Here is a 22,048-nt window from a genome sequence, read left to right on the forward strand (position 1 = left end):
GTCAACATTGACTTGTAGCAAGACACTAGTAAGAGGAATAACAGAACATGAAAATGAATGACAGATAACGGGTATAATGCAATTTTGTGCAATTTCAGAAGGTGCACTTTCAAGTGAATAAGATACAGTTGGTGCAAGTTTGAAAAAAGACAAGGCTATTATAGTCAACCTGATCTCACAGATATGCGTGGAATGACCATGACCATTATCCATGCATAAACCCATAAACCATACATCCTAACCTTTTTCTTATGAATGTTGCTAGTGAATGGTCCTAAAAGAAATTTCTGTTCTGAAACAAATTTGTAGGACAAGGTACTTTATAGGGTATTTTTTCTTGTCCACTTTTCAGACAACAAACAAAAAGTCATGGGCAAAACTGGCACTGGATTTCGTGATGGGCTATACTGAGTAACTAAAAAATGAAAATGAGAAAATGAAATGTAGTTTCAATTTACTGTTTGAAAACTGAAAAAGGATGAAGAAATAGACATTTAACATTTAATGTGAGGACAACAAGCTTTGAGAAAATTATATAAAACAAAAAGTGTGGATTGGAGTCTGTCATGTCAGTATAATTTTCAGATTAATCTGCATTAGTATGGACATTGAGGGATTTTACAGATTTTAAGCAATTCAAATTCAACACAGCTGGAAAAATCTGAAACAGCATTTAAATTCAGAGAAATAGCATCAAAAAAGTAAAATCAGTATATGTTCTGATCTTGACACTATATTTTATCATACACTTATTAGCTTTTCTTTGAGACTGGCTGCTGGAGCACACTCACTTTTTCATCTGCTGACGATGAAACATTTTAACACATTTCTTTTCAAACTGTCATATTAGGTGTGATTAGATTTATTGAGATTATACTTTGTTAGAAGAAGGTGATAACTTAATTTCCATGGCTCTAATACACATCAAACATTAGAGAGGTGAGTGAATAAACAAATAAATGAAATCAGATGAACTCCACTGTTATTCTTCAGCACTGAGGGAGGAAAAAATAATGTTTGTGTTACCATCCAAAAATCTTTTATTTTTCCACCACCAGTCCTCCAGTGAGGTTGATTTGTGTGATATTATTATTTGTCACAGGATTGGCAGTTACCCCCTCCTGTAGAGAGTTCTCCTTTTATGTGTTGGCTGTAACCCAGGGAGCTGTCACAACTAATCTCCTATCATCACTTCACATCACCTCCCCAGTCAAAGAAAATGATACCAAGGTGAAGATTACTCTTTGCTGCTCTGCTTTTTTTCCCCTTCTCTCTCCTAACCTGTGAAACAATTTTCTCTGACAGGGCCACAGAGCAAGCTAGGTGCTATTTTGATATTAGCATATATATCACCAGTTATGCAGAATAGGCCATTCTGTCTGAGACAAGAGTCTGTCTGGTGTCAGAGTCAGCGCTGCATTTAGCTTCCATCATATGACAGCAAAGCTGATCCATACTGAAAACATCAACAGGCCTCATTCTGCTATGCTTCTGAGCCAAGTGTTTCTATCTTTTCAAGTCATTTGGTCTTTCACTGGATTCTAAACATCTAACTTTCTTCAAACAAGTAAAAAAACAACAACAGCCAATACATGTTTAAAATCAAAACAACGTATTTTCGTGAATCATTTAGATTAAAAGTAAATGCTATAAAAAGTCTACATTATTCTATGTAGATTTCATCACAATTCAGTCTGACATGTATTTTTGGAAACTTTGGGACCTCCACTGGAATTGATGTATCATCATTGTGTTTTCAATGCTTCAGTACAAACTGAAATGGAACACAGTACATTTCACAGTACTACAGTAGGCCATTGTTAGAATATTCCCTGAGCCTGTATTTTACCTGAATGGTGATGGTGAGTGAGGTGGCGTTGAAGTTCTTCTCTACCAGGTTCGCGACTTTCTGAGTGGTACTGAATAAATCTGCCACTTCATCTGGCTGAAGATCCCGAAAACGTTCCACTGGTCTCAGAGGGCACACCAGCACATCTTAAAAAAATTCTGTTAAGGCATTTTGTGCTGAAGACACAAATATGTCCAACCCTGAAACAGTACAGTTATACATGGTCTACAACCTTAAAATAAATGCATTAGAAGACTCATGAATCTAGTCAACAATGGTATTTTATGTTGCTAGCTTTAGTTAATGTTTACCATAAAATAATAACTAGGTAGACTCTAATTGCAGTTAGCTAATTCAAGCAACACCTTGATAGTTACAATAACTAGCTAGCTACCATAGTAAGAAAGCATAACAAGAAAGCATCATCATCTCTGCGTGTGTGTGTACCGAGCCTGAGGTTTGTGAGCGGCAGTAGTGACAGCATAGATCCCAGATTACAATGTGAGTAACCATGAAGGCACAAGAAGGATATTAATGCATACAGTTACCTAATTGATTACTCAAAATCATTCAGCGCATATTTCAAATTAGGTGTACTGGCCTCATTTACAAAGAACAATTTAAATAGCTCAACACAACAGAACTCATTCGCAAATCAGGTGTTGTCTCAAGCACACCTGATGCAACGAATCAAGAGCCTTAGTAGTTTCATCAGGTGTGCTTGAGAAAGAACACATCAATATCTGGACTGGCTATGGATTTGTTCACAGTGATGTTGGTTGCATGTCACAAATACGGAAGAGAATTGTCAAAAAAGATAAGAGAGGGGATCATTGCCTTGCACAAACAAGGAAAGGGATACACAAAGATGGCATAGGCACTGAATGTTCCCAGTGATACTGTTGGAAGCAAATTCAAAGCTAAAGGAACACTGGCTACACTACATGACTACACGACATGGCAGAGAGAGAAAGCTATAAATGGCTGCCAGTAGATTTCTGAGAAGGCAGATGGCCAAAAACCCTTGAGTGACTGCGAAAGACTTGCAGCAAGACTTGGTGGCAGCAGGTTTCTACAATAAGGTGCATCCTAAACGATGAAGGCCTTCATGCCCAAACTCCAAGACATAACCACTACTGACCCAAAAGCACAAGACCAGTTGGCTCCAATATGCTCAAAACCATAGAAATAAGACAAAGAAGTTTTAGGATTCTGTTTTGTGGAGCGATGAAACAAAACTGGAACTTTTCAGGTCTTTGGATCGGCGGTATGTCTGGAGGAGGAAGAATGAGACATATGCTGAAAAGAACACCCTGTCTACAGTGAAGCATGGTGATGGCTCGGTGATGTTCATGGGCTGCTTTGGCAAGATGGATTCAATCAGGTATCAGGAAATCCTTGGAGAAAACCTCATGCCATCTGTGAGGAAGCTGAGGCTTGGGTGTCATTGGACCTTCCGACAGGACAATGATCCCAATACCTCAAAGTTCACCATGGCTTGGCTTCAGAAGAAAAGTTCTGGAAGATACTAGAGTGGCCATCATAGTTGCCTGACGTGAATCCCATATAAAAACTTTGGCGGGATACCAATACCAATATTAGTCATGTTATTAATATCCATATATGAACTACTGTCGTGTTTTACACTGTTACCATATTGTTCATTATTAGTCATTCATATTGTCAGTAATATAGTTGCTGTTATTATTTTGGTTGTTGTTCGTTGTACATCTCTCCCACCCCCTCTCGGCTCTTAATGGAAAGCATCTGGACATAACACTTGTAATGACATAACAGCAAAAGGGTGCTCAACTGTTGTAGAGTGGTGAATAATTCTGAGACTGCAACAGTCATTTAAAGTGGCATATTGTGTTGAATTTGTAGAAACCGCTAGTTGAGTTATTCATTGAAAACAGTTGTAAGTTTGTACATTTTGCCAATGCACGTAATTCACAATGGGGGTTGAATAATTTTGATTGCAACTTTAGATATTGGAGGTAATATTTTCTGTTATGGGAATAGTCCTCCTTCCTTCCAAAATTAAACACAGAAAAACGGATAAATGGTGTCTTTCCGCCACTCCTCACAAAAAAAGTGTTTGGACCTGTTAAGAGCTACATGAACAATGTGATCAAAGAGTTTAATAACAGTCTTTTTCAATTGGTATGGACATGGTATTTATGTAGTAATCCACTCTTTGCTGTGCAGTTACTGAAAGATAATGCAGCATTAGATGGACCTCCAATTTTGTGTTTTTGACACAGAAGAGCAGCCAACCAGAGGATTAACTTGCAATTTAAGTGGTTCAATTTGTGGAAAAGTCAGCTGCAGAAAATGGACACTGCCTTGATCTCTTTTCAAAACACAGTGAATAATTTGATCTGTATATCAACATCAAGCTGAGGAACAAAAAAAGGCAACGACATAGCAGACCAACATCAGGGGGTTCCATCATTAAAGACACTGGTGCTGATTTCAACTAATGATGAAGTGAATACCCCAACACTGGCTTGATCATATGAACTCCTTTCATGAATACACTGACGTTCAGCCCCTGTGAGCAACGTGGGGAACAGTCCTCTGTTTTTACTTCTGGTTTTATTATACAGTAAGTTCAGGTTAAAGGATAAGAGTGCAGATTCAATTTGTAGTTCTGCTTTTCCTGTATGAAACATTTTGATAAACAGTAGTCAACATAACAAGTATACATATTTGAATAGAACGTATGAGCCCAAGTGTTCCTGCTTCCTGTGCGTAGACTTTAAGTATCATTAGTGGTCCTGGATCATTATTTGTCATCACTGACATTCTTTTTTGAAATTCTTTGTGTTAGAATCATATTTATGTAATTAGATATTAGAAGACTGTGCTCTGAAAATAAGTCTAGTGCACTGTGCTTTGGTAAATCGTCTGTATTTGTATAGCGCCTTTCTAGTAATTTCAACTACTCAACGCACTTTTACATTACATCCTCATTCACACATCATTCATACAGGAGGAATCTAAGTTGGTGGAGACTATTCTTTCACACACATTCACACATTGAAGCTATGCCTCAGGAGCAAGTTGGGGGTCGGTGTCTTGTCGAAGGACACTTCAACATGCTGACTCACAGAAGCTGGGGATTGAACAACCGACCTTCTGATTGAGGGACTTGTCTTAACCCTTTAGGCGCTGGAGTTTTTTCAAGAAAATATACAATTTTGATATCAAGATTTCAAAAGGCTATAACTTGAAAGTAGTTTGAGATAAAGGTATACTGTCAATGAGAAAATTGTTCAGTATGACTCAAAGTCTGTGGGATAGTATCCAGAATTCATCATTCAGAAAAAGAGAGATGAAATCAATGGGCTCAGAATTTGTCAGATTGTCTCCACAATAACCAACAGGCTCATCAAAATTTCGGATTTTTGATACTCTTCCTCTTCTCTCAAGAACTGCCAGCCATCATCATCATTATCATCGCCGCCGTGATTTACGGTGCGGCAATGAACGCCACCTCCGCCGCTGTTAGCGGTGTGTTTTTTCCCGCGGCTTCTCCCGTGTCTGCCATGACAACCGCGGTTGTTTTCATCCCCGCTACATTCACCCATATTTGCGGTGTTATGAGCCCCCCTGCCACCTCGACCACGTCCCCTGCTTGACGTTCGCAGAATGCTTCTCCCCCGGCCACGCTGAGGTGAAGCATCCGCTATACCATGTGCTGATTGTGGACTATGGTGCGCGGACTCGCCTTCACTACTAATGTCAGTTTCTGCTTCACTGGACAACTGCATGTCTTCCTCCTCGGAATCGGAGTCAGCCAGTACCTGACGAAGTACTTCGTCGATGGTAAACCGACCTCTCGGCATCGTGAGTAAATGAAAAAACACTCTTTCGCTCTCGCTACGCTCTGCACTACTACTTCTGCTTCGCCGCCGCGTCTCTGCGCCGGAGGGTGTTTTACAAACTCTTTTTACTCTAAAACTTTGAATAGAACCACGCCCACAAATGCTGCTCAGATTACAGGCACACATGTCCGCCATGTCCTGGTGAAAAGTAATAACAAGATTCGGCACCACATTTATAGATACAGCCTGTTTTATTCAGCAATGTTGCTTGTTGCAATTTTGCGACTTTGGCGCTTAAAGGGTTAACTTTACATGTTAACAGTTTCACAGCAGAAGTCCGGGGACTGGCAGATTCCTATTGATTTAGAACTATGCAATTATACTGATGAGAGTGGGATTTCCAGTTTACATCCTGCTATTATGTGCTTGATTGTTTTAAGAGCTTCAAGAGCACAGCCTGCACCTAGGGTCCCGTCTGGTGTGGTGTGGTGTGGTGGTATTGATCTCGTACTAAGTGCCTACTCTTGTGCTGCCATGATTAGAGCGCCTGTGCTGTCTTTTAACCCAGCCTTTTCTAGAAACTGGTAAGATTTCTCAATATCAGCCACCGCTTTTATCTGTCAGTGGTACATGCCATGTATGGGCTTGTCCCTCCATGAATGTTCATCCTCTTCTTTTGCATCAGGTTTTGCTACCTGAGGTATTTACTTAGCAGCTCATCTTTGGGTGCCATCTTCCCAATGTATTTCTTGGTCTTGGTTGTTTCATCCTGGACAGTGGCTCTGACGCTCATCCATTCTCTGCCTCCCTTTCTCCACTTAATGTGCAGTCTTAGGGTGCTGGATTTGGGATGAAACCATCCATGCAGTGTGAGGAGCTTCCTTGTCTTGATATCAGTGGTTTCTATCTCCTCTTTTGGCCACCTTATTCTACCAGTGGGGTATCTGCTGACTTTTCAGGAACTGCCTTTACCTGTCTATGTTCGGTGTGACTGACCTCCTAGCGGCCTTCTCATGGTTCTCATTTGCTTGCAGGATTACAAGGTATTTGCAGCTGTCCTGAACATCAGCAATGCTTTCTTCTAGTAGTTTGACCCCTTTGGTTCTGATCATCTCTTCGATCTCTCCTAGTAGTTGAATGGAATTGCAAACAACTTCTCCAGCTGAGGAGGTACAAAAGGCCCAGGACCCCTGCCTACTAGAATTGTCCAGTGCTGATGTGTACAGATCCCTCAAAAAGATTAATCCACACAAGACGCCTAGCCCTGAGGTATCACTGGCTCTCAAGGTGGAAGCTCATCCACTGACAGATGTCTTCACAGACAATTTTCACAGACTTCTCAGACAGAATCTCCCTCACGTCTCCTCATATATGTATTGGATATGGCCAGTCTGTTCCATCTGTCTGTCTGTCTATCTCTGCTCAGTAACGTGGACAGAGCCACGGCCCACTTCGCTCTCTCTTTTTTTAAAAGTCAAAAGACAATCAAGAGATTCATGGGAGCATTTCAATTGGGTGTTTATATACATACCTGTATGTATACGCATACTGTATATGTAAGCAATAATGTACAGCTAGCCAGTCATTATTGCAAAACCAACCCCAACATCACCTAGCCGCGAACTGCGTATTACACTGCTTCATACTAAAGACATCCACAATTTGACACAAAATACTTAAAATTATTATATTGATTTAAAAACTATTTTAGTGCTTCGCTATCAGAACAGCGCCCATAGCAATGGTCTATCATACATGGCAAAGCTCTGCTATACAGAAATAACAGACCGTAGAATGCTGTATTTGACCAATCAGAATCGTGTATTAAGCAAAGCCATGAAATAAATGTACCTTAACACACACACACATTAATATATATGAACACACACACAAACCCTGTATATATCCATTTTGCTGATGGTCAAAGCAGGAAAAGAAAAAATGATCCATTTGATTTAAAGTCATAAAGGTCATGGTGAAGAAAGTTCTCATCCCACATCAGAGCAAGTTGCACACAGAAAAGCAATCAAGCTCAGTGACAGAAGTAAGACGCAGTTTGATGAGTGGTATGGCGACAGAAGCGGAGAGCAAATATCCAAAAGGCTTCAGGAACATGTTGCTTTCCGTCATGGGTCATTTGATCAATAACAGTGGCTTAAGGAATCAAAGTGAGAAGGAGTTCTCAGGAAAGGACACGACAAAAGAAAAAGCAATGAAAGAACATTGGTTCAGCATTGGCAAACAATGGAGAAGAAAAACCCAAAGATTTACATCATTTTAAATTCAAGACACGATTGAATATTAAGATGTTAAATGATGATAAATTAAAATTTATATTAGATCCAAGGATATTTTATCTACTCAAGTCACTACTGAGTAATAATGTAATTTCAGAGTCGAGTGTTATTTTCCAGGCTGTTCTCATTCTCAGATCATCAAATACGATCTCTTTGTCACACGTTTTGGTTTGTTTTGATTTGATCACCTTAAAGCAAAATTTCAACATTTTGGAACATAGATTTATTATTTTTTGGGCTACAATCAGCAACTGGCCAGCTTATCTTAGCAGAATGAATGGAAAAAGGTAAACAGCTTGCCTGGCACTTCAAAATAATGATCACTGTTAAATCTCAATAACACATAAGATCGTCTTTGTTTAAACCGTATCAGACCTGATATGTGAAACTAGTTCTGGCTTATTTCTTGGCTGGGAACAGTTTTCAGGCAGACTGCAGAAGTTCCAGGAGTTTACTGGCAAGCTGGTTCAGAGTCATTCAGTTGTAATTTTATGTTGTTTCAAGATACTTATTTCTTCTAGAAATAAATTGATTTATGTTGGAAACAAGTTGAAATAGTTTGAATGAACTTCCAGATTTTTTCACTTATTTCAAGAAAACAAGACATAGGAGAATAATAGACAACTTTCTACTATAACATGATATCATGATCTGAGCATCATAAGATTGTTTATATTCAAGATAATTTGTTAATTTCAGCTAAAGGGGACTTTGGTTTAAAACATCCTTCTGACAAACATCCTTCTTCCACAAACATAAACTATAAACAGATTTTAAAATATCCTCGTATTATGTGACAAACAAAAAGACTGGAAAAGATAAGAACCTATCATTAATGCCAGTATATTTCAATGCAGTGGAGAATCTCTGAATTAATAAAAACTGGCAAAAACTTAGAATTTCTTCACAAATCAAAGGCATGGGAGATGGTGTTAAAATGCTGACTTGAAAAAATATCAAGGCAGCAAGCATTAGAAAAAAGTGAAAGAGACATTGGAGTTCATTCCCCCCTCATGAGGCAGCATCCTGTTGTGAAATGATGATTACATCTTTGCATTTCATAGGAAAAAAAGAGCCATTCATCTCAAGAGCCACAAACAAATGTACAAATGATCGGTTTGCTAATTTTTTTCTTTGTGTATGTTTGGGTGTGTGTGTGTGTGTAGCTGCACTGGAATGAAATTAGATGTCACATGAGCTGATATCTTACTTCTCATTGTGCCACTGTGGTGATGGAGCTTCTCCACATGAAAGATGAGGCAGGCTGAGGTTGGAGAGCTCGTAGACATAGACAGAGCTTGTTTACTTTGTATTGTTGGATGAATAATGGGTCTTTACAAATGCATTAACCTCAACAAATTATCCACTACTGTATGGCCTGTTTGATCAGTGCACAGACAGTATAGGTCCAAACTTTCCTCTGTCACACTTATCAAAGTATACAGGCATGTAGGTTGATACAATATAGATAAAACCATCCAAGGCTCAGGATAACTACTGAAAGCAAAAATGACCGTAAATTCCTTTATTTTATTATATTTCTTTTACTCCTCAATGTTTTTACCCAGTCTTTCTGCTCTGGATGAATGGAGAGGTAAGGACCCTATCCAGAGTCTAAAAAGCTGCCTTTTCGCCACTACAGGGAGACTAAAGGTGGCAAATGAGGACAGCAGGTGAGACTAAAGAGAGACCTCAACACCAAAAATATGTGTCAAGTGATTCAGAACATCATGGGCAACAAAAGTAGGATCACACCTATGGTGTGACGCCACGGTACCAGATGAGTTGAGACCATTCTATGCTGACTTTTTTCTGAACAAAGAGTCAGATGTCAAGTCTGCCCCACCTCCAGAGTACTGGCCATTGACAGTATCCACACTAGATGTAAGAAAAACCCTGCTGAGTGTGAATATAAGTAAAGCTGCCCAACCTGATAACATCACTGGCCATGGACTTGTGCCAATCAGCTAGTTGATGTCATCACTGACATCTTTAACATATCACTGTCATAGAAGAGTGTTCCTATCTCCTTCAAGACAGCCACCATCATTCCTTTACCTAAAAAGACTGCAGTTTCTAATCCAAATGATTACCTTCCTTATGCACTCCCTGTTTTGAAGAAGTGCTTTCAGAAACTGGTTCTCCAGCACATCAAGAATGACATCCTAGCCAGTCTGGACCCAGAGCCAAAACATCCACAGAGGATGCTATTTTCAATGCCCCCCACTCAGTCTTCACACACCTTGAAAATAACAACACTTACATTTACGTTTGTTTGTTTCAGGTCACCATTCAAGACAATCTCCCCCATGAAAACGAATGCCAAACTTAGCACTCTGGGCCTGAGTACTACATCCTGCAACTGGATATTGGACTTCCTCACACACTGACTCCAGATAGTTCAGTTCAGTTGTCACACCTCTTCCACTTTAGTGTTGAAAATTGGTTCCCACATGGCTGTGAGCTCAGCCCCCTCCGGTTCATACTGTACATCCGTGACTGTAATCCCTGTAGTTTGCTGATGACCCCAACATCATTGACCACGTTACAAACAACAATGAGAAATAATTTTAGGAAGAAATCAACAGCCTTGTATATTGGTGCACACAGAACATCCAACTTCTAAGCGTCGGCAAAATCAAGGTGCTTGTGGAGGGGTGGCTGGTTTGGAGCTCAGCTGCAATGGAGAGAGGTGCAAGGCTGGCCCAGGAGATGGCGCGGGAGAGAGGTAAGTAGCACCAGCGCACCTGGGAACAGGTGCAGTAAATTGCCTCTCTCCCTATTTAGGCGGTAGCACACCGGGACCTGCATTTTTTCTTCAGCGCCAGCAAATCTGCCTTGGGGCAAGACTGCCTTGGGATTAACCAATCAGAGTCTGGTCATATCTAAACCTCACCAATCTGCGTTGAGGTCTTCAGAGAATGAAAGGCACGTCTTGTTCCAAAACCAAAATGACCATGGCAACTCAAGGCTCAAAAACAGCAGTCCACAAACCAGTGGGTGATGTCACATGGCTATGTCGACTTCTTATATACAGTCAATGCCCCAAACAGGATGGCTCTTGAATGGGTAATTAAAACCACCCAGTAGATCATTGGTACCCATATACCGAGCATCAGTGATGAGTGGTGAGGTGAGCTGCCTGTTAACCCAGCCATAGCTTGTTCACCCTGCTAGAGGCAGATGTATCCACTGTCAGACACAGACAACTGTGCAGCTTCTTTCCTCAAGCTGTAAGACTCCTCAATTGGTGGATATGCACTGCACCATCAAAATAATTATCTTCTTAAATAACAGTGGGACTATGACTTGCATTTCATTGTGCAACCCTCTATTGCATGACATTAACATGACAATAACAACCACCCTGCATAATCTGATTTCTCAGATTTTTTTGAACTCCACAAGCACAGTAAAAAGTGGACCAAATTAAGTTGACAAATTCACCATGGCACCAATAACATTGTCAGACTGCTCACAGTGATCAGTTGAAATAAGGATAAAAATGGATGCAGCAGAACCAAAGATATTGTATTTTTTATTCCTTGTCAAAGCCTTCTGACGGCATTACTCACAATGCAACTTGACTGACAACAGTTTGGTCAGAGATTCAGGTTTGGTCTCAAGCATCAAGCTGAGGAGTCAGCTACAGAAGCCTAACAAGCTCACTTCTTTCTCTTCACCCACACCCCAGACTGACTAAGGTGGTATTTGAACAACTTTTTCACATATGCAGCTGTACACCCTTACACCTGCAAAACAGACTTTAATGTATAAAATTTAATTTCTTTCTAGTTTGTTTTATGCTTACCCACTTTCTCCCTAGTGAAATAAATTATGTTGTTTCTCTCTCCCTGACCGAGGTAGTGATGCTCATTTGTATGTTGGTAATAGAGTGAATAGAGATCACACATGAATCAAAATACATTATTGAGGTATGTGAACCTGCAAACAAACTGCATCTTGTAATGGGTTACCCTGTAAGTATTACCGTGGGGTGGATTGTTGGGTGTTCCAAATGACAACCATGGTGTGTTTAACCTTATCTTAACTGTTTTATTTGCCTAAACTTGACCAAACCTTAACAGCAGTGATGGCAATGAACAAAGATGAAGTGGCAAGGAAGAAACGATCCAGGCTGGTGAAGGCAGGGAAGTGAAGGCAGGTAAGAAGAAAGAGGCACTGGTGAAGACAATTACAAAGGTGGAAAAGCACACAAAGGCAGGAAGTAAAATAACAGAAACAAGAGGGGATGAGATTACTATAAAATAAAACATAACGACAGAAGTTAGAATCAAAGTTAAGTTGTCTAAAATTATCCTGAGAACTCTTCAGAGTATCTCACTGAAGCACAAATGAAACGGAAGTGGATCATGACATACTGAACTGTATGAACATCACACTACTTCCTTCACTGTCATAGAATATTGGCACTGAACATTAATCACTGCTGTAGAATTATTCAATAATACAGTAATTCAGAAGACACTGGGCTGCAGTACCCCTGAAAAGCTTTTGCAGTCCCTGGCTACAGCCCCAAACCCTATCAGGAAGCAGACAATACACAAGCCTGGCTTTCAACTCATCATCGCAGCCTAATAAACACAGTAACTTTTCACAAGGTGCCAATCCTTCAATCCTTTCACTGTATGCCAATACACACAGCTCCGTTCAATATATATTTACACACTCACAACACCACAGAGTTTCAGAGGATCCCAAATGGCCCAGGTCTTTAGCTTGCCAGGGGAAGACGATTTCATCCCTGGAACTATTGTGCGGGTAAGAGAGGGGAAAGCTCCTCAGCTCTGAACAGCCTCTCCCCTCTGTCTCTGGCTGGCTGCTCCAGTGGGGGCGTTTGAAGGATGAGATTGAGGAGCCCAAGCATTTCCATATAGTGAGAAAACCATCTGCTCATATCCCATTATTATCTGTCACAACAGTTATTTGACTGCTTTCGTCTGATTCACTCCTGGGGTTGTGGTGCATGTAATAAGAACAAGGCATCGCAGATTGGTTTTACATTGCAAATGCAATCATTTCTTTGAGGGAAAACATCTGTCCCTGTACCCCGCACATCCCATTCACATTCCCAATGCCACACTATCGTTTTTACACTGGTACAATGACTTCACCTGACCCAGAAAAACTGTGACCTTTCTCTGCCTCTCCATCCCATCCGTATCACACCAATTTCACACTGAGTACTAATTCTAATATAGTGTGATTCAGTGGGCTCTTCAAACTGGAAAATGACCAAATGAAGTGGACTTCATAATGGCCACATGCAGGATAAAATTGTACTATGTGTGTGTATATATGTATATGTATATATATATATAGGGGCTGGGCAAGTTAACGCGTTATTATCTCTGAATACACATACAGACAAACCTTGGGTCACAGGAGGGGTGGGATGTTGATCAGTATTGGCTTGGGATGGGCGTCATCACCTTTCTCAACTAATGAGAGCATTTGGGGAGGGCCTAAGACTGCTGCAGCGCTAACATGAACCGGAACAGAAAAGAGCTGGCGGGGACAAAAAAATGGAGACAGGGACCGAACTCTTACATGGACATTTTCATTGTAAATGTCTTCCAGACGGCAGAGTTGATAGAACCAAAGTTATTTGTATGAATTATTATTAATTAATGTAATGATCGTGGCTCTGGACTCTGAGGGTAACTTGTTTTTCTGTAACAAACTAGATAAAACGTTAATCCTGGCAGTGGCAAATAGCTTTGGTTTTATTTTTGATTTGATTACATTAATGTTTAAGTTGAGACTTACAAGAAATATTTTAACTGCTACTGTGTAAAGGGAATACTGCTGTTAAAAAGCACCTTATTTGTTTAAAGTGTTTGCAAACCAAATGTTATTGCACTTTTGTTCATATATACACTGTTGCCCATAAAGTTGGAATAATTGTTCAATACCCCCAATTTTGTTAAAGCCTGAATACACAGTTTGCAAAGGTTTAAGTTTCACTGTGGTTTAAGTTTCACTGTGATATGTTTGGAAGAGTTTGATCAATAAAGTTGAGAAGATATACACTTTATTTATCAAGAATAAATCACATTGTCACAATCATTTCATGAGAAGAGGTCAAAAACATTTTATTCCAACTTTATGGGTAACAGTGTATATATATAGCTTATTTATAGATTTAGATAATTTTTTTAGTACCATACTCCATACTGCCATTAATATTTTGATTTTAGGCTGACTTTATAACATCTTCTAGGAACTACAGATGAAAATTGAATATCTTGGGTAGATTTACAGCAATGCTTACTAATGTGCACTGTCCCTGTTAAATACACCAGTATTTTGTGCTCTGATGTAGTTATTTTTGCAGTCAGCTTTTTTGTAAAAAGAAATGATCAAAAGCATGTTTATACATTTTGTATTATTTTAGTTATTAATTCCATCTATCTTTTTATTTACATTTGAGTCATGGTTTCCCTATTAATGATCTTTTCATTTTATCCTGAACCGTGAGGCTGGTATTGATATGATCACTCAATTAATCATCGTTCACCTTCTTATGTGTAATAATCTAAATACCACTGCTTATGATGGTTTCCAGATAAATTAATTAGTGATCCAGTTGCTGTTAATAGTCAATTTGATGCGTAATGGCCACATGTAATCACAGCTGCGCTGAAGCTGTTGGAAGACCCCTCCGATGCAACACAATCTATAGAATTCAACATCTTTGCTCTTCCTTTCATTGACAGGTCTAATGAGTGGTGGAGTGGGCACAAGTACCGATGTGCATACAGACACTGAAAGCATTTCTATGCCCATTTATGGTGAACTGTGAGAGTGGAAATTAGGCTTGAGCATGTGTGCTTGATCCCACATGGATTAAAATTTCAATTTTCGCCACAGCGGATGATCCGCTTGTAGATTTTGGCGTTAGTTTTTTACACCGGATGCCCTTCCTGACGCAACTCTCGCCCATTTTTGGTAGCCGGGACTGGGAGGGAGTTGAACCAGGGTTCCCCAGGCCGATGGCATGCGCAATTATCCACTGCGCTACCGGCCGGGTCCTAAATAATCTGTTATACAATAGGTAATTCTATGGTTTTTGGCATTTTTTTGTCCGTTTTTTCTCATATTTCATTTATTTCTATTATGTTTGGTCCATACTTGGGTTAATTTAAAGCCATTAGTTTTATTTAACGATATGAAATAAATAAACCCCTGTACTGGTGTCACTGGTACAAAACCAGAGTAACACCCTAAAGCCGTTCTGTGCTTTGAAAAGAGGCTACGGGATACAATAATTAAGAGAGAGAATGACAAAACCACAAACTCACACACACCCTCTCTGATTTCCTCTCTCTGTGTCCATCTCTCTTACACACACTCCCAGTTTAACAGGCTGTGATGAAGGCAGCGGGCCCTCAAATGAATCAAAATGCCCTTTCCCTTGGCAGCTCCAAATCCTGGACAACCAAAACAAAGAGATCCATCACTGCAGCTGCAACAATTGACTCTTTCTGCCCGATTACAGCTGGCCTAAAATGGCCCCCATCAGCCAATCATGCCCTGGAAAATGACACACAGCTACTGACATGGACATTCATCTATACACAATAATTATCAGGACTTCAGTGGAGTCATGGCTATACATCTGTGATTTATGAGTATTTTGTGCATGGCAGTGGAAAGAGAAAAGGATAAACATGATTAAGTATCTTCCTTAAAATAATATTGCAACAACTTTAATTATACCATTTTTCTTTTTTTTACTTGTATATATTACATCACAAAGTAGATTGGACTAACATTTTTTGATCAGAGTTTATGAGTTATTTTTCATGAAATATTGAGGGTTTCAGTCATGCTGAGACTCAGAGAAAAAAATCTGTTTTATTTTGGGCTTAATGGAATCAACCAGTTGTCAGTGCCTCCACTGCAATATTGCCTCACTGTCAGTGATGGAGGAGTTTTGAGGCTTTGTTTTCACAAAACCATGAAAGCCATCACCTTCCCACCCCTGCCTGCAGGTTCTGTCAGCCCTGTAAGCACGAAACAAAACCATCTAATTAAGACCTGTGGTGTGTGACATGGAACGCGTTCAATGTGTATTTTTAGTTGGGCGTATTGCTGATGTTATAAACAAGAAGAAGAAAAAAGAACTTGTGCAAAAGAAATAGGTGAATCAATGAAATCTCTTTTGGTTCTTCCTTTCATTCTGCCTGTCTGACTGTCTCTGTCTGCCCTCAGTATCAGTTCTTTTCTGGGCCTTTATATGAAAATGACAGCTCATCAGTCCATCACCAATAGGGACGCTTCATCTCCCAGTAAGACTCAATAAGGGATTGTACTGTATGTTTACACCAACAGTGAATAGTGCGCGGACACTAGGATGGTCTCCAGCCACTGTTCACTATTGGTTGAATATATGACTGGCCATTCCTTCTATCTAACCAGGTAATTCACCAACAATATGATTGCAGCACGAACACTTAAGAGGCAGTATCTGCTCTCTATGGGGCCATCAGTGAACTTCAAATGGCACAGCCTGACAGCTTCTTCATTGTGGCCTAGGATTTCAATCACACACACTGTCATGCTGAAACTTTATCAGCATGTAAGCTTTGAAATCAAAGAAGGTGAACCTTCATTCGAGCATCCGCAAACCATGAGCAAAGATCCTGACACTGACACTCACTTACAGCAGCACCAAAGACACTGTATTACTGTTAACGTGCTAAATTGCACACATTATCAATCCTAGAGTCTTAAGTCAATCAGAAAGACATAAAATCTTCTTAAACAAAATGATTCCTTTCTTTAGATAAAAAAATAAAGGTATAGAAAATACATTTACATACACCTCTCCAGTGATGAGGCTCTTTCACGTCTCCTCTTCTGTTGTGTAACCAAGCCTTACTGCTCTGTCCACTGATGGACACGGGCCTACAACAGGTCCTCAGCCACCACATCCTCTCGCTCTCTCTCTCTCACACACACACACACACACACACACACACACACACACACACACACACCGCAGGAGTAAATGGGCTAGCATATTAACATGCAGTAAGGGCTCATGGTGTGAGGTTTCTATATGTGGTGATATAGAATGGCTTCATGTATTAGTGTCACCCTGAGGGTTTTTTTCCTTTTCTCTTCCAGTTGGTAGAGTAAACATAGAAGCTCAGAGTAAAGACTTTTAAAATGTGGAGCATCAGATGAGAGGCATGTTCACCATTTCTAGTTAAATTCATCATCCACTGAAATAATAGTGCTGTAATGCACAATTCAGTTTATGCTTTTTAGAGAAAATTTAGGCCTGTTGTCTTTTCTTTCTTTTTGATTGATGGTTTTTACTTGAGGTGGTGATGACTGATCTCAGAGTCTGTTTTTTTGCTGTTATTTTGTTTTTGTGGGGTCCTCAAATTGGTCATGCTTTGGACAAAACAAAAAAACTACCCACCATCTCCCAACAAGAAATCAGTTAACATGAACGTGATGTCCTTTAGAGTGACGGCGAAATGAAAATGCAAGTCCTCCTGCTAAACTTTTCTAATCATAAAAACACGACAGTGTCCTTGACAGCTCACCAATTAGGCAGATTACCATTAAAGCCATCGGTTAGAATTATGTCCTCCTCGATTCGAAGAATTTACAATGTTACAGCAACAGTGGGTAACAAAAACAGAGTGTTCAGTACAATAGTAGATAAAAGAATATAGAAATATGTACAGTTTAGACAAGAGTTGTTGTCTCGTGTCCAATCACAGGCCCTGTTATTGGGTGGTGGTTTGTGCACAAAGCATGACAATAGGCCAAAATGGTGCATCACTGAGTAACAAACGTACCTAACGCCAACTATGCTGTGTCCGTGTATATATACATATACATATATATATATATATATACACACACACACACACACACACATATATATACACACACACACACACACACACACACACACACACACACACACACACACACATATATATATATCTACTCTAACACAGAATTGAGTCAAAGAGTCAAGATAATTATCTGAAGTGCACTGAGCTACGTTAAGACGTGTTCCTACTTCCATGTGCATTTGGCCATGGCTGTATTGTGCGCACATTACGCATACAGTGAAAATGTGTTTTCATTCTGTTCAGTATTTTGTTCCATCTGCAAACATTTTATTACTAAACAGAAACTTAGAAATCACTAGATCAGATTGGCCGAAGTGACGTAGTTATTTGTTGTATATAAGAGACAGTTGTGATAAAAATGTAGATATTTCTATTTCTGTGTGTAATAGAGATTTTTTTTTTGTTTTTTACCTGAAGCATTGTGCCACACATGAACATAGTAAACATTTTTTGCACATAGTTATTTGTTGTGGAAAATTACTGAATTGTTCAAACACTCAAATTCTGTTTTACTTTTTCTTTTGACTTTTGAATGTTGTGTGATATCACTGCAGCACAGATATTCAAATAGGTCCCACAGCTGACAGTGCATGTAAGAGCAGAAACCAAGCCATGAAGTCAAAGGAATTGTCTGTAGACCTCCGAGACAGGATTGTATCGAGGCACAGATCTGGGGAAGGGTACAAGGGGAAGGTCCCGAAGAGCACAGTGGCCTCCATCATTCGTAAATGGAAGAAGTTCAGAACCACCAGGACTCTTCCTAGAGCTGGCCGCCCTTCCAAACTGAGCAGTCGGGGGAGAAGGGCCTTGGTCAGGGAGGTGACCAAAAACCCGATGGTCACTCTGACAGAGCTCCAGTGTTACTCTGAGGAAATGGGAGAACCTTCCAGACAACCATCTCTGCAGCACTCCACCAATCAGGCCTTTATGGTAGAGTGGCCAGACGGAAGCCTCTCCTCAGTAAAAGGCACATGACAGCCCGCTTGGAGTTTGCCAAAAGGCACCTAAACGACTCTCAGACCATGAGAAACAAGATTCTTTGGTCTGATGAAACCAAGATAGAACTATTTGGCCTGAATGCCAAGCGTCACGTCTGGAGGAAACGAGGCACCGCTCATCACCTGGAAAGTACAGAGACATCCTGGATGAAAACCTGCTCTAGAGCACTCAGGATCTCAGACTGGGGCGACGGTTCACCTTCCAACAGAACAATGACCCGAAACACACAGCCAAGATAACGAAGGAGTGGCTTCGGGACAAATCTGTGAATGTCCTTGAGTGGCCCAGCCAGAGCCCAGACTTGAACCCCATTGAACATCTCTGGAAAGACCTGAAAATAGCTGTGCAGCAACGCTCCCCATCTAACCTGACAGAGCTTGAAAGGATCTGCAGAGAAGAATGGGAAAAACACCCCAAATGCAGGTGTGCCAAGCAGAGCCGGCTCTACCCAATGTGGCGCCCTAGGCAAGATTTTAGATGGCGCCCCCCTCCATCGGCGATTTACATGCACTTACAAAAGAAATTGAATAGCATTGCTTTTATCATTATCTTTAATTTGTAAGGTAACATGTCACCAAATTTACATACTTAACAAATCACAAATTAATACAAAAAAATCTGAAATACAATATAAATACCCTTACCACAAAATAAAAACCTGTAAATAAGTGAATAAAGAATAATAATAATAATAATAATAATAATAATAATAATAATGTGTACTTTAAGACTGACGTAAAGTTTAAAACAATTAACATGCTTTAGATACTATGAACTGTAACACAACCAACAACTAGCGTTAAAAATCAGATACATGAAGGGTTGAAAATGGAATAGCATTTTGACTGACTATTAAAAGCAGGAAAAACGTTAGCTAGCCAAAATGCCAGATGTAAATAAAACAAGCATAGATTAGGCCAATGTAGACACCTACTGAGTAGGTTTAATCTATACACAATGATCCATAACAGTAAAGACCTCTCCTTGCCGCTCAGCTACAGAAATATAAAACTGGTTATTTACTGATTAGCATACGATGTTGTTTTAATATAATTATATTTAAGGTATTTTTTTCCCCCTTTTGTGGCACCCCCTGGAGGCCACGGTGCCCTTAGCATTTGCCTATATTGCCTATTGGAAGAGCCGGTCCTGGTGCCAAGCTTGTAGCATCATACCCAAGAAGACTTGAGGCTGTAATCGCTGCCAAAGGTGCCTCAACAAAGTACTGAATAAAGGGTGTGAATACTTATGTGTATATGATATTTCAGTTTTTTATTTTTAATACATTTGGAAAAAATTTCGAAAAACTTTTTTCACTTTGTCATTATGGGGTATTGTGTGTAGATTGATGAGGGGAAAAAAAGAATTTAATCCATTTTGGAATAAGGCTGTAACATAACAAAATGCGGAAAAAGTGAAGGGGTCTGAATACTTTCCGTACCCACTGTATATATTGAGAGGGTCAAGGCCCCAGTTATAGAAAAATATGGCTCAGACCCCAGAGGTTTAAGATACTATTCTAGAAAATTAATTTTACAAAGCTAACATCAATGTGCACCATCTTTCCAGGCGGAGCCTGCGCTGTTTCTCCACAAGAGATGACCATTATGTTGTATGTCTCCTTTCCTATACATGCAGGTATGTTACAGTGTATTGTTCTATAGACTGTAGATATTTTAAATATTCAGACAAATGATTTATATATTTTCTGTGGATGAAATGTCACCAAGTTAACTGCTGTTATGAAGTTAAAAAAAAAGGGAACAGTTTGGTGTAAAAGGAAAAATCTGTACCTAATTTTGCATCTACTGTGGTTTTAATGAAGGGACAGGTTTTTTTTGTATGGTTTTCTTTTTTTTATTTACATGAGCCTTAATTCACCATACGATCACTGTTAATATGTTGTGCAGGCCAGGGTATGGGATTTCTGTCAGTGGGAATCCTCAAAGCAGCATGCGCTGTTTGTTCACAAGAGATGACCGTTCTGCTGTATATCTCCTTTACAATGCAGATATGAAATAAACCTGCAGTTGCCACAAACCTGACCAGCTCCAGGAGATTCATTGGAGGGAAGACATATCACAGAGGTCACATGTGCACAGTCAGTCAATACAAACTGAAACCTGACTGACCAGTGAGGGAACAGATTTATTGGCTAGAAACATTCTCAGGCTATCTACAGACCTGCTGATGCAGGTATACTGTATATATTCAACGGGTTACTGGGTAATTGTTTGCTTACCCACCCAAAATCCCATCTGAGAGAGCTCTTAATGTTTGTCTGAGGATGCTGGCTATATAATGGCAATGTCCCAGGATCGAATCCAGTGGAGGTACTGGATTGCATGTTATTCTCTCTCTCTCTTTCTTTCCTATCACATCTCCACTCTATGCACTCTAATAAAGACAAACATGACAAAATGTTTTATTTTTCTTTCTCTTTATTCTTGCTGCTGCCCACAGTACCACACACATGAATGTGGGCCTGATCATACTGTGCTGCCACATGTCAGATTTTTCTAAAAATGCAGGATAAAAGAAGACCATCCCCTGCATAGCATGGATTGTTGTTTAGATGTTAAAGCCAGCAAGGGCTTTGTGAAGCAGAGGCAGTAACAGCTCCAGTGAGGAGGAAGGTGTGCTGCCTGCCAATGAGAAGAAGTTAGGCTCGGGCAAACTCAGCCAGCAGCCACCAGTCAACGCTGACAGGCAGCACGGAGAGAATGGGAGAAGAATAAGTGCTCCCCATCATGTTCCCTTCAGAAGAACAAAGCCTCGCGCTCATCGGGAGTCAGCCTCAAGCTCAAAAACGTCTACTCACTTGAACACTTGCAGTGTAAAACATACATCATTCTTGGCATCACAAAAACAACGAGTGGGAGAGGAGTGAGGAGGAGGAAATAGAATCTGAATTTCATTTCAATATGCTCTATTGAGATTTGACAGGCATTGTGCCAATGTGCAAGACTCTGTTTTCTAAATCTAAATTCTAAGAGTCATTGTTTGAGAAGATTGTCTATAGTTGAATAGTCTTTAAAACGAATTGGCAGTGATTAGCCAAAAGAGCCACTCTATGAGAATATGAATACCATGACCATTCCAAGGACATCTATTGACGACATATGACACCTTTACTTGAGGACGGTTCAATTCAGTGCAATTTAGGAA

The 22,048-nt window shown here is 39.9% G+C and overlaps 1 protein-coding gene across 4 annotated transcripts in view; it reads right to left on the reverse strand.

Annotated features, from left to right (window-relative positions):
* LOC139217526 (bis(5'-adenosyl)-triphosphatase-like) overlaps nt 1–22,048 on the reverse strand; it is a 340,133-nt gene that overhangs the window by 95,763 nt on the left and 222,322 nt on the right. For all 4 annotated transcript variants that reach the window (XM_070848880.1, XM_070848855.1, XM_070848863.1 and 1 more), the window contains one exon: nt 1,850–1,995. In XM_070848880.1, coding sequence (XP_070704981.1) covers nt 1,850–1,995 — 146 coding nt within the window. The remainder of the gene's footprint in view (nt 1–1,849; nt 1,996–22,048) is intronic.

The sequence above is a fragment of the Pempheris klunzingeri genome, chromosome 2, assembly GCF_042242105.1.
Source record: "Pempheris klunzingeri isolate RE-2024b chromosome 2, fPemKlu1.hap1, whole genome shotgun sequence".
Taxonomy (NCBI): domain Eukaryota; kingdom Metazoa; phylum Chordata; class Actinopteri; order Acropomatiformes; family Pempheridae; genus Pempheris; species Pempheris klunzingeri.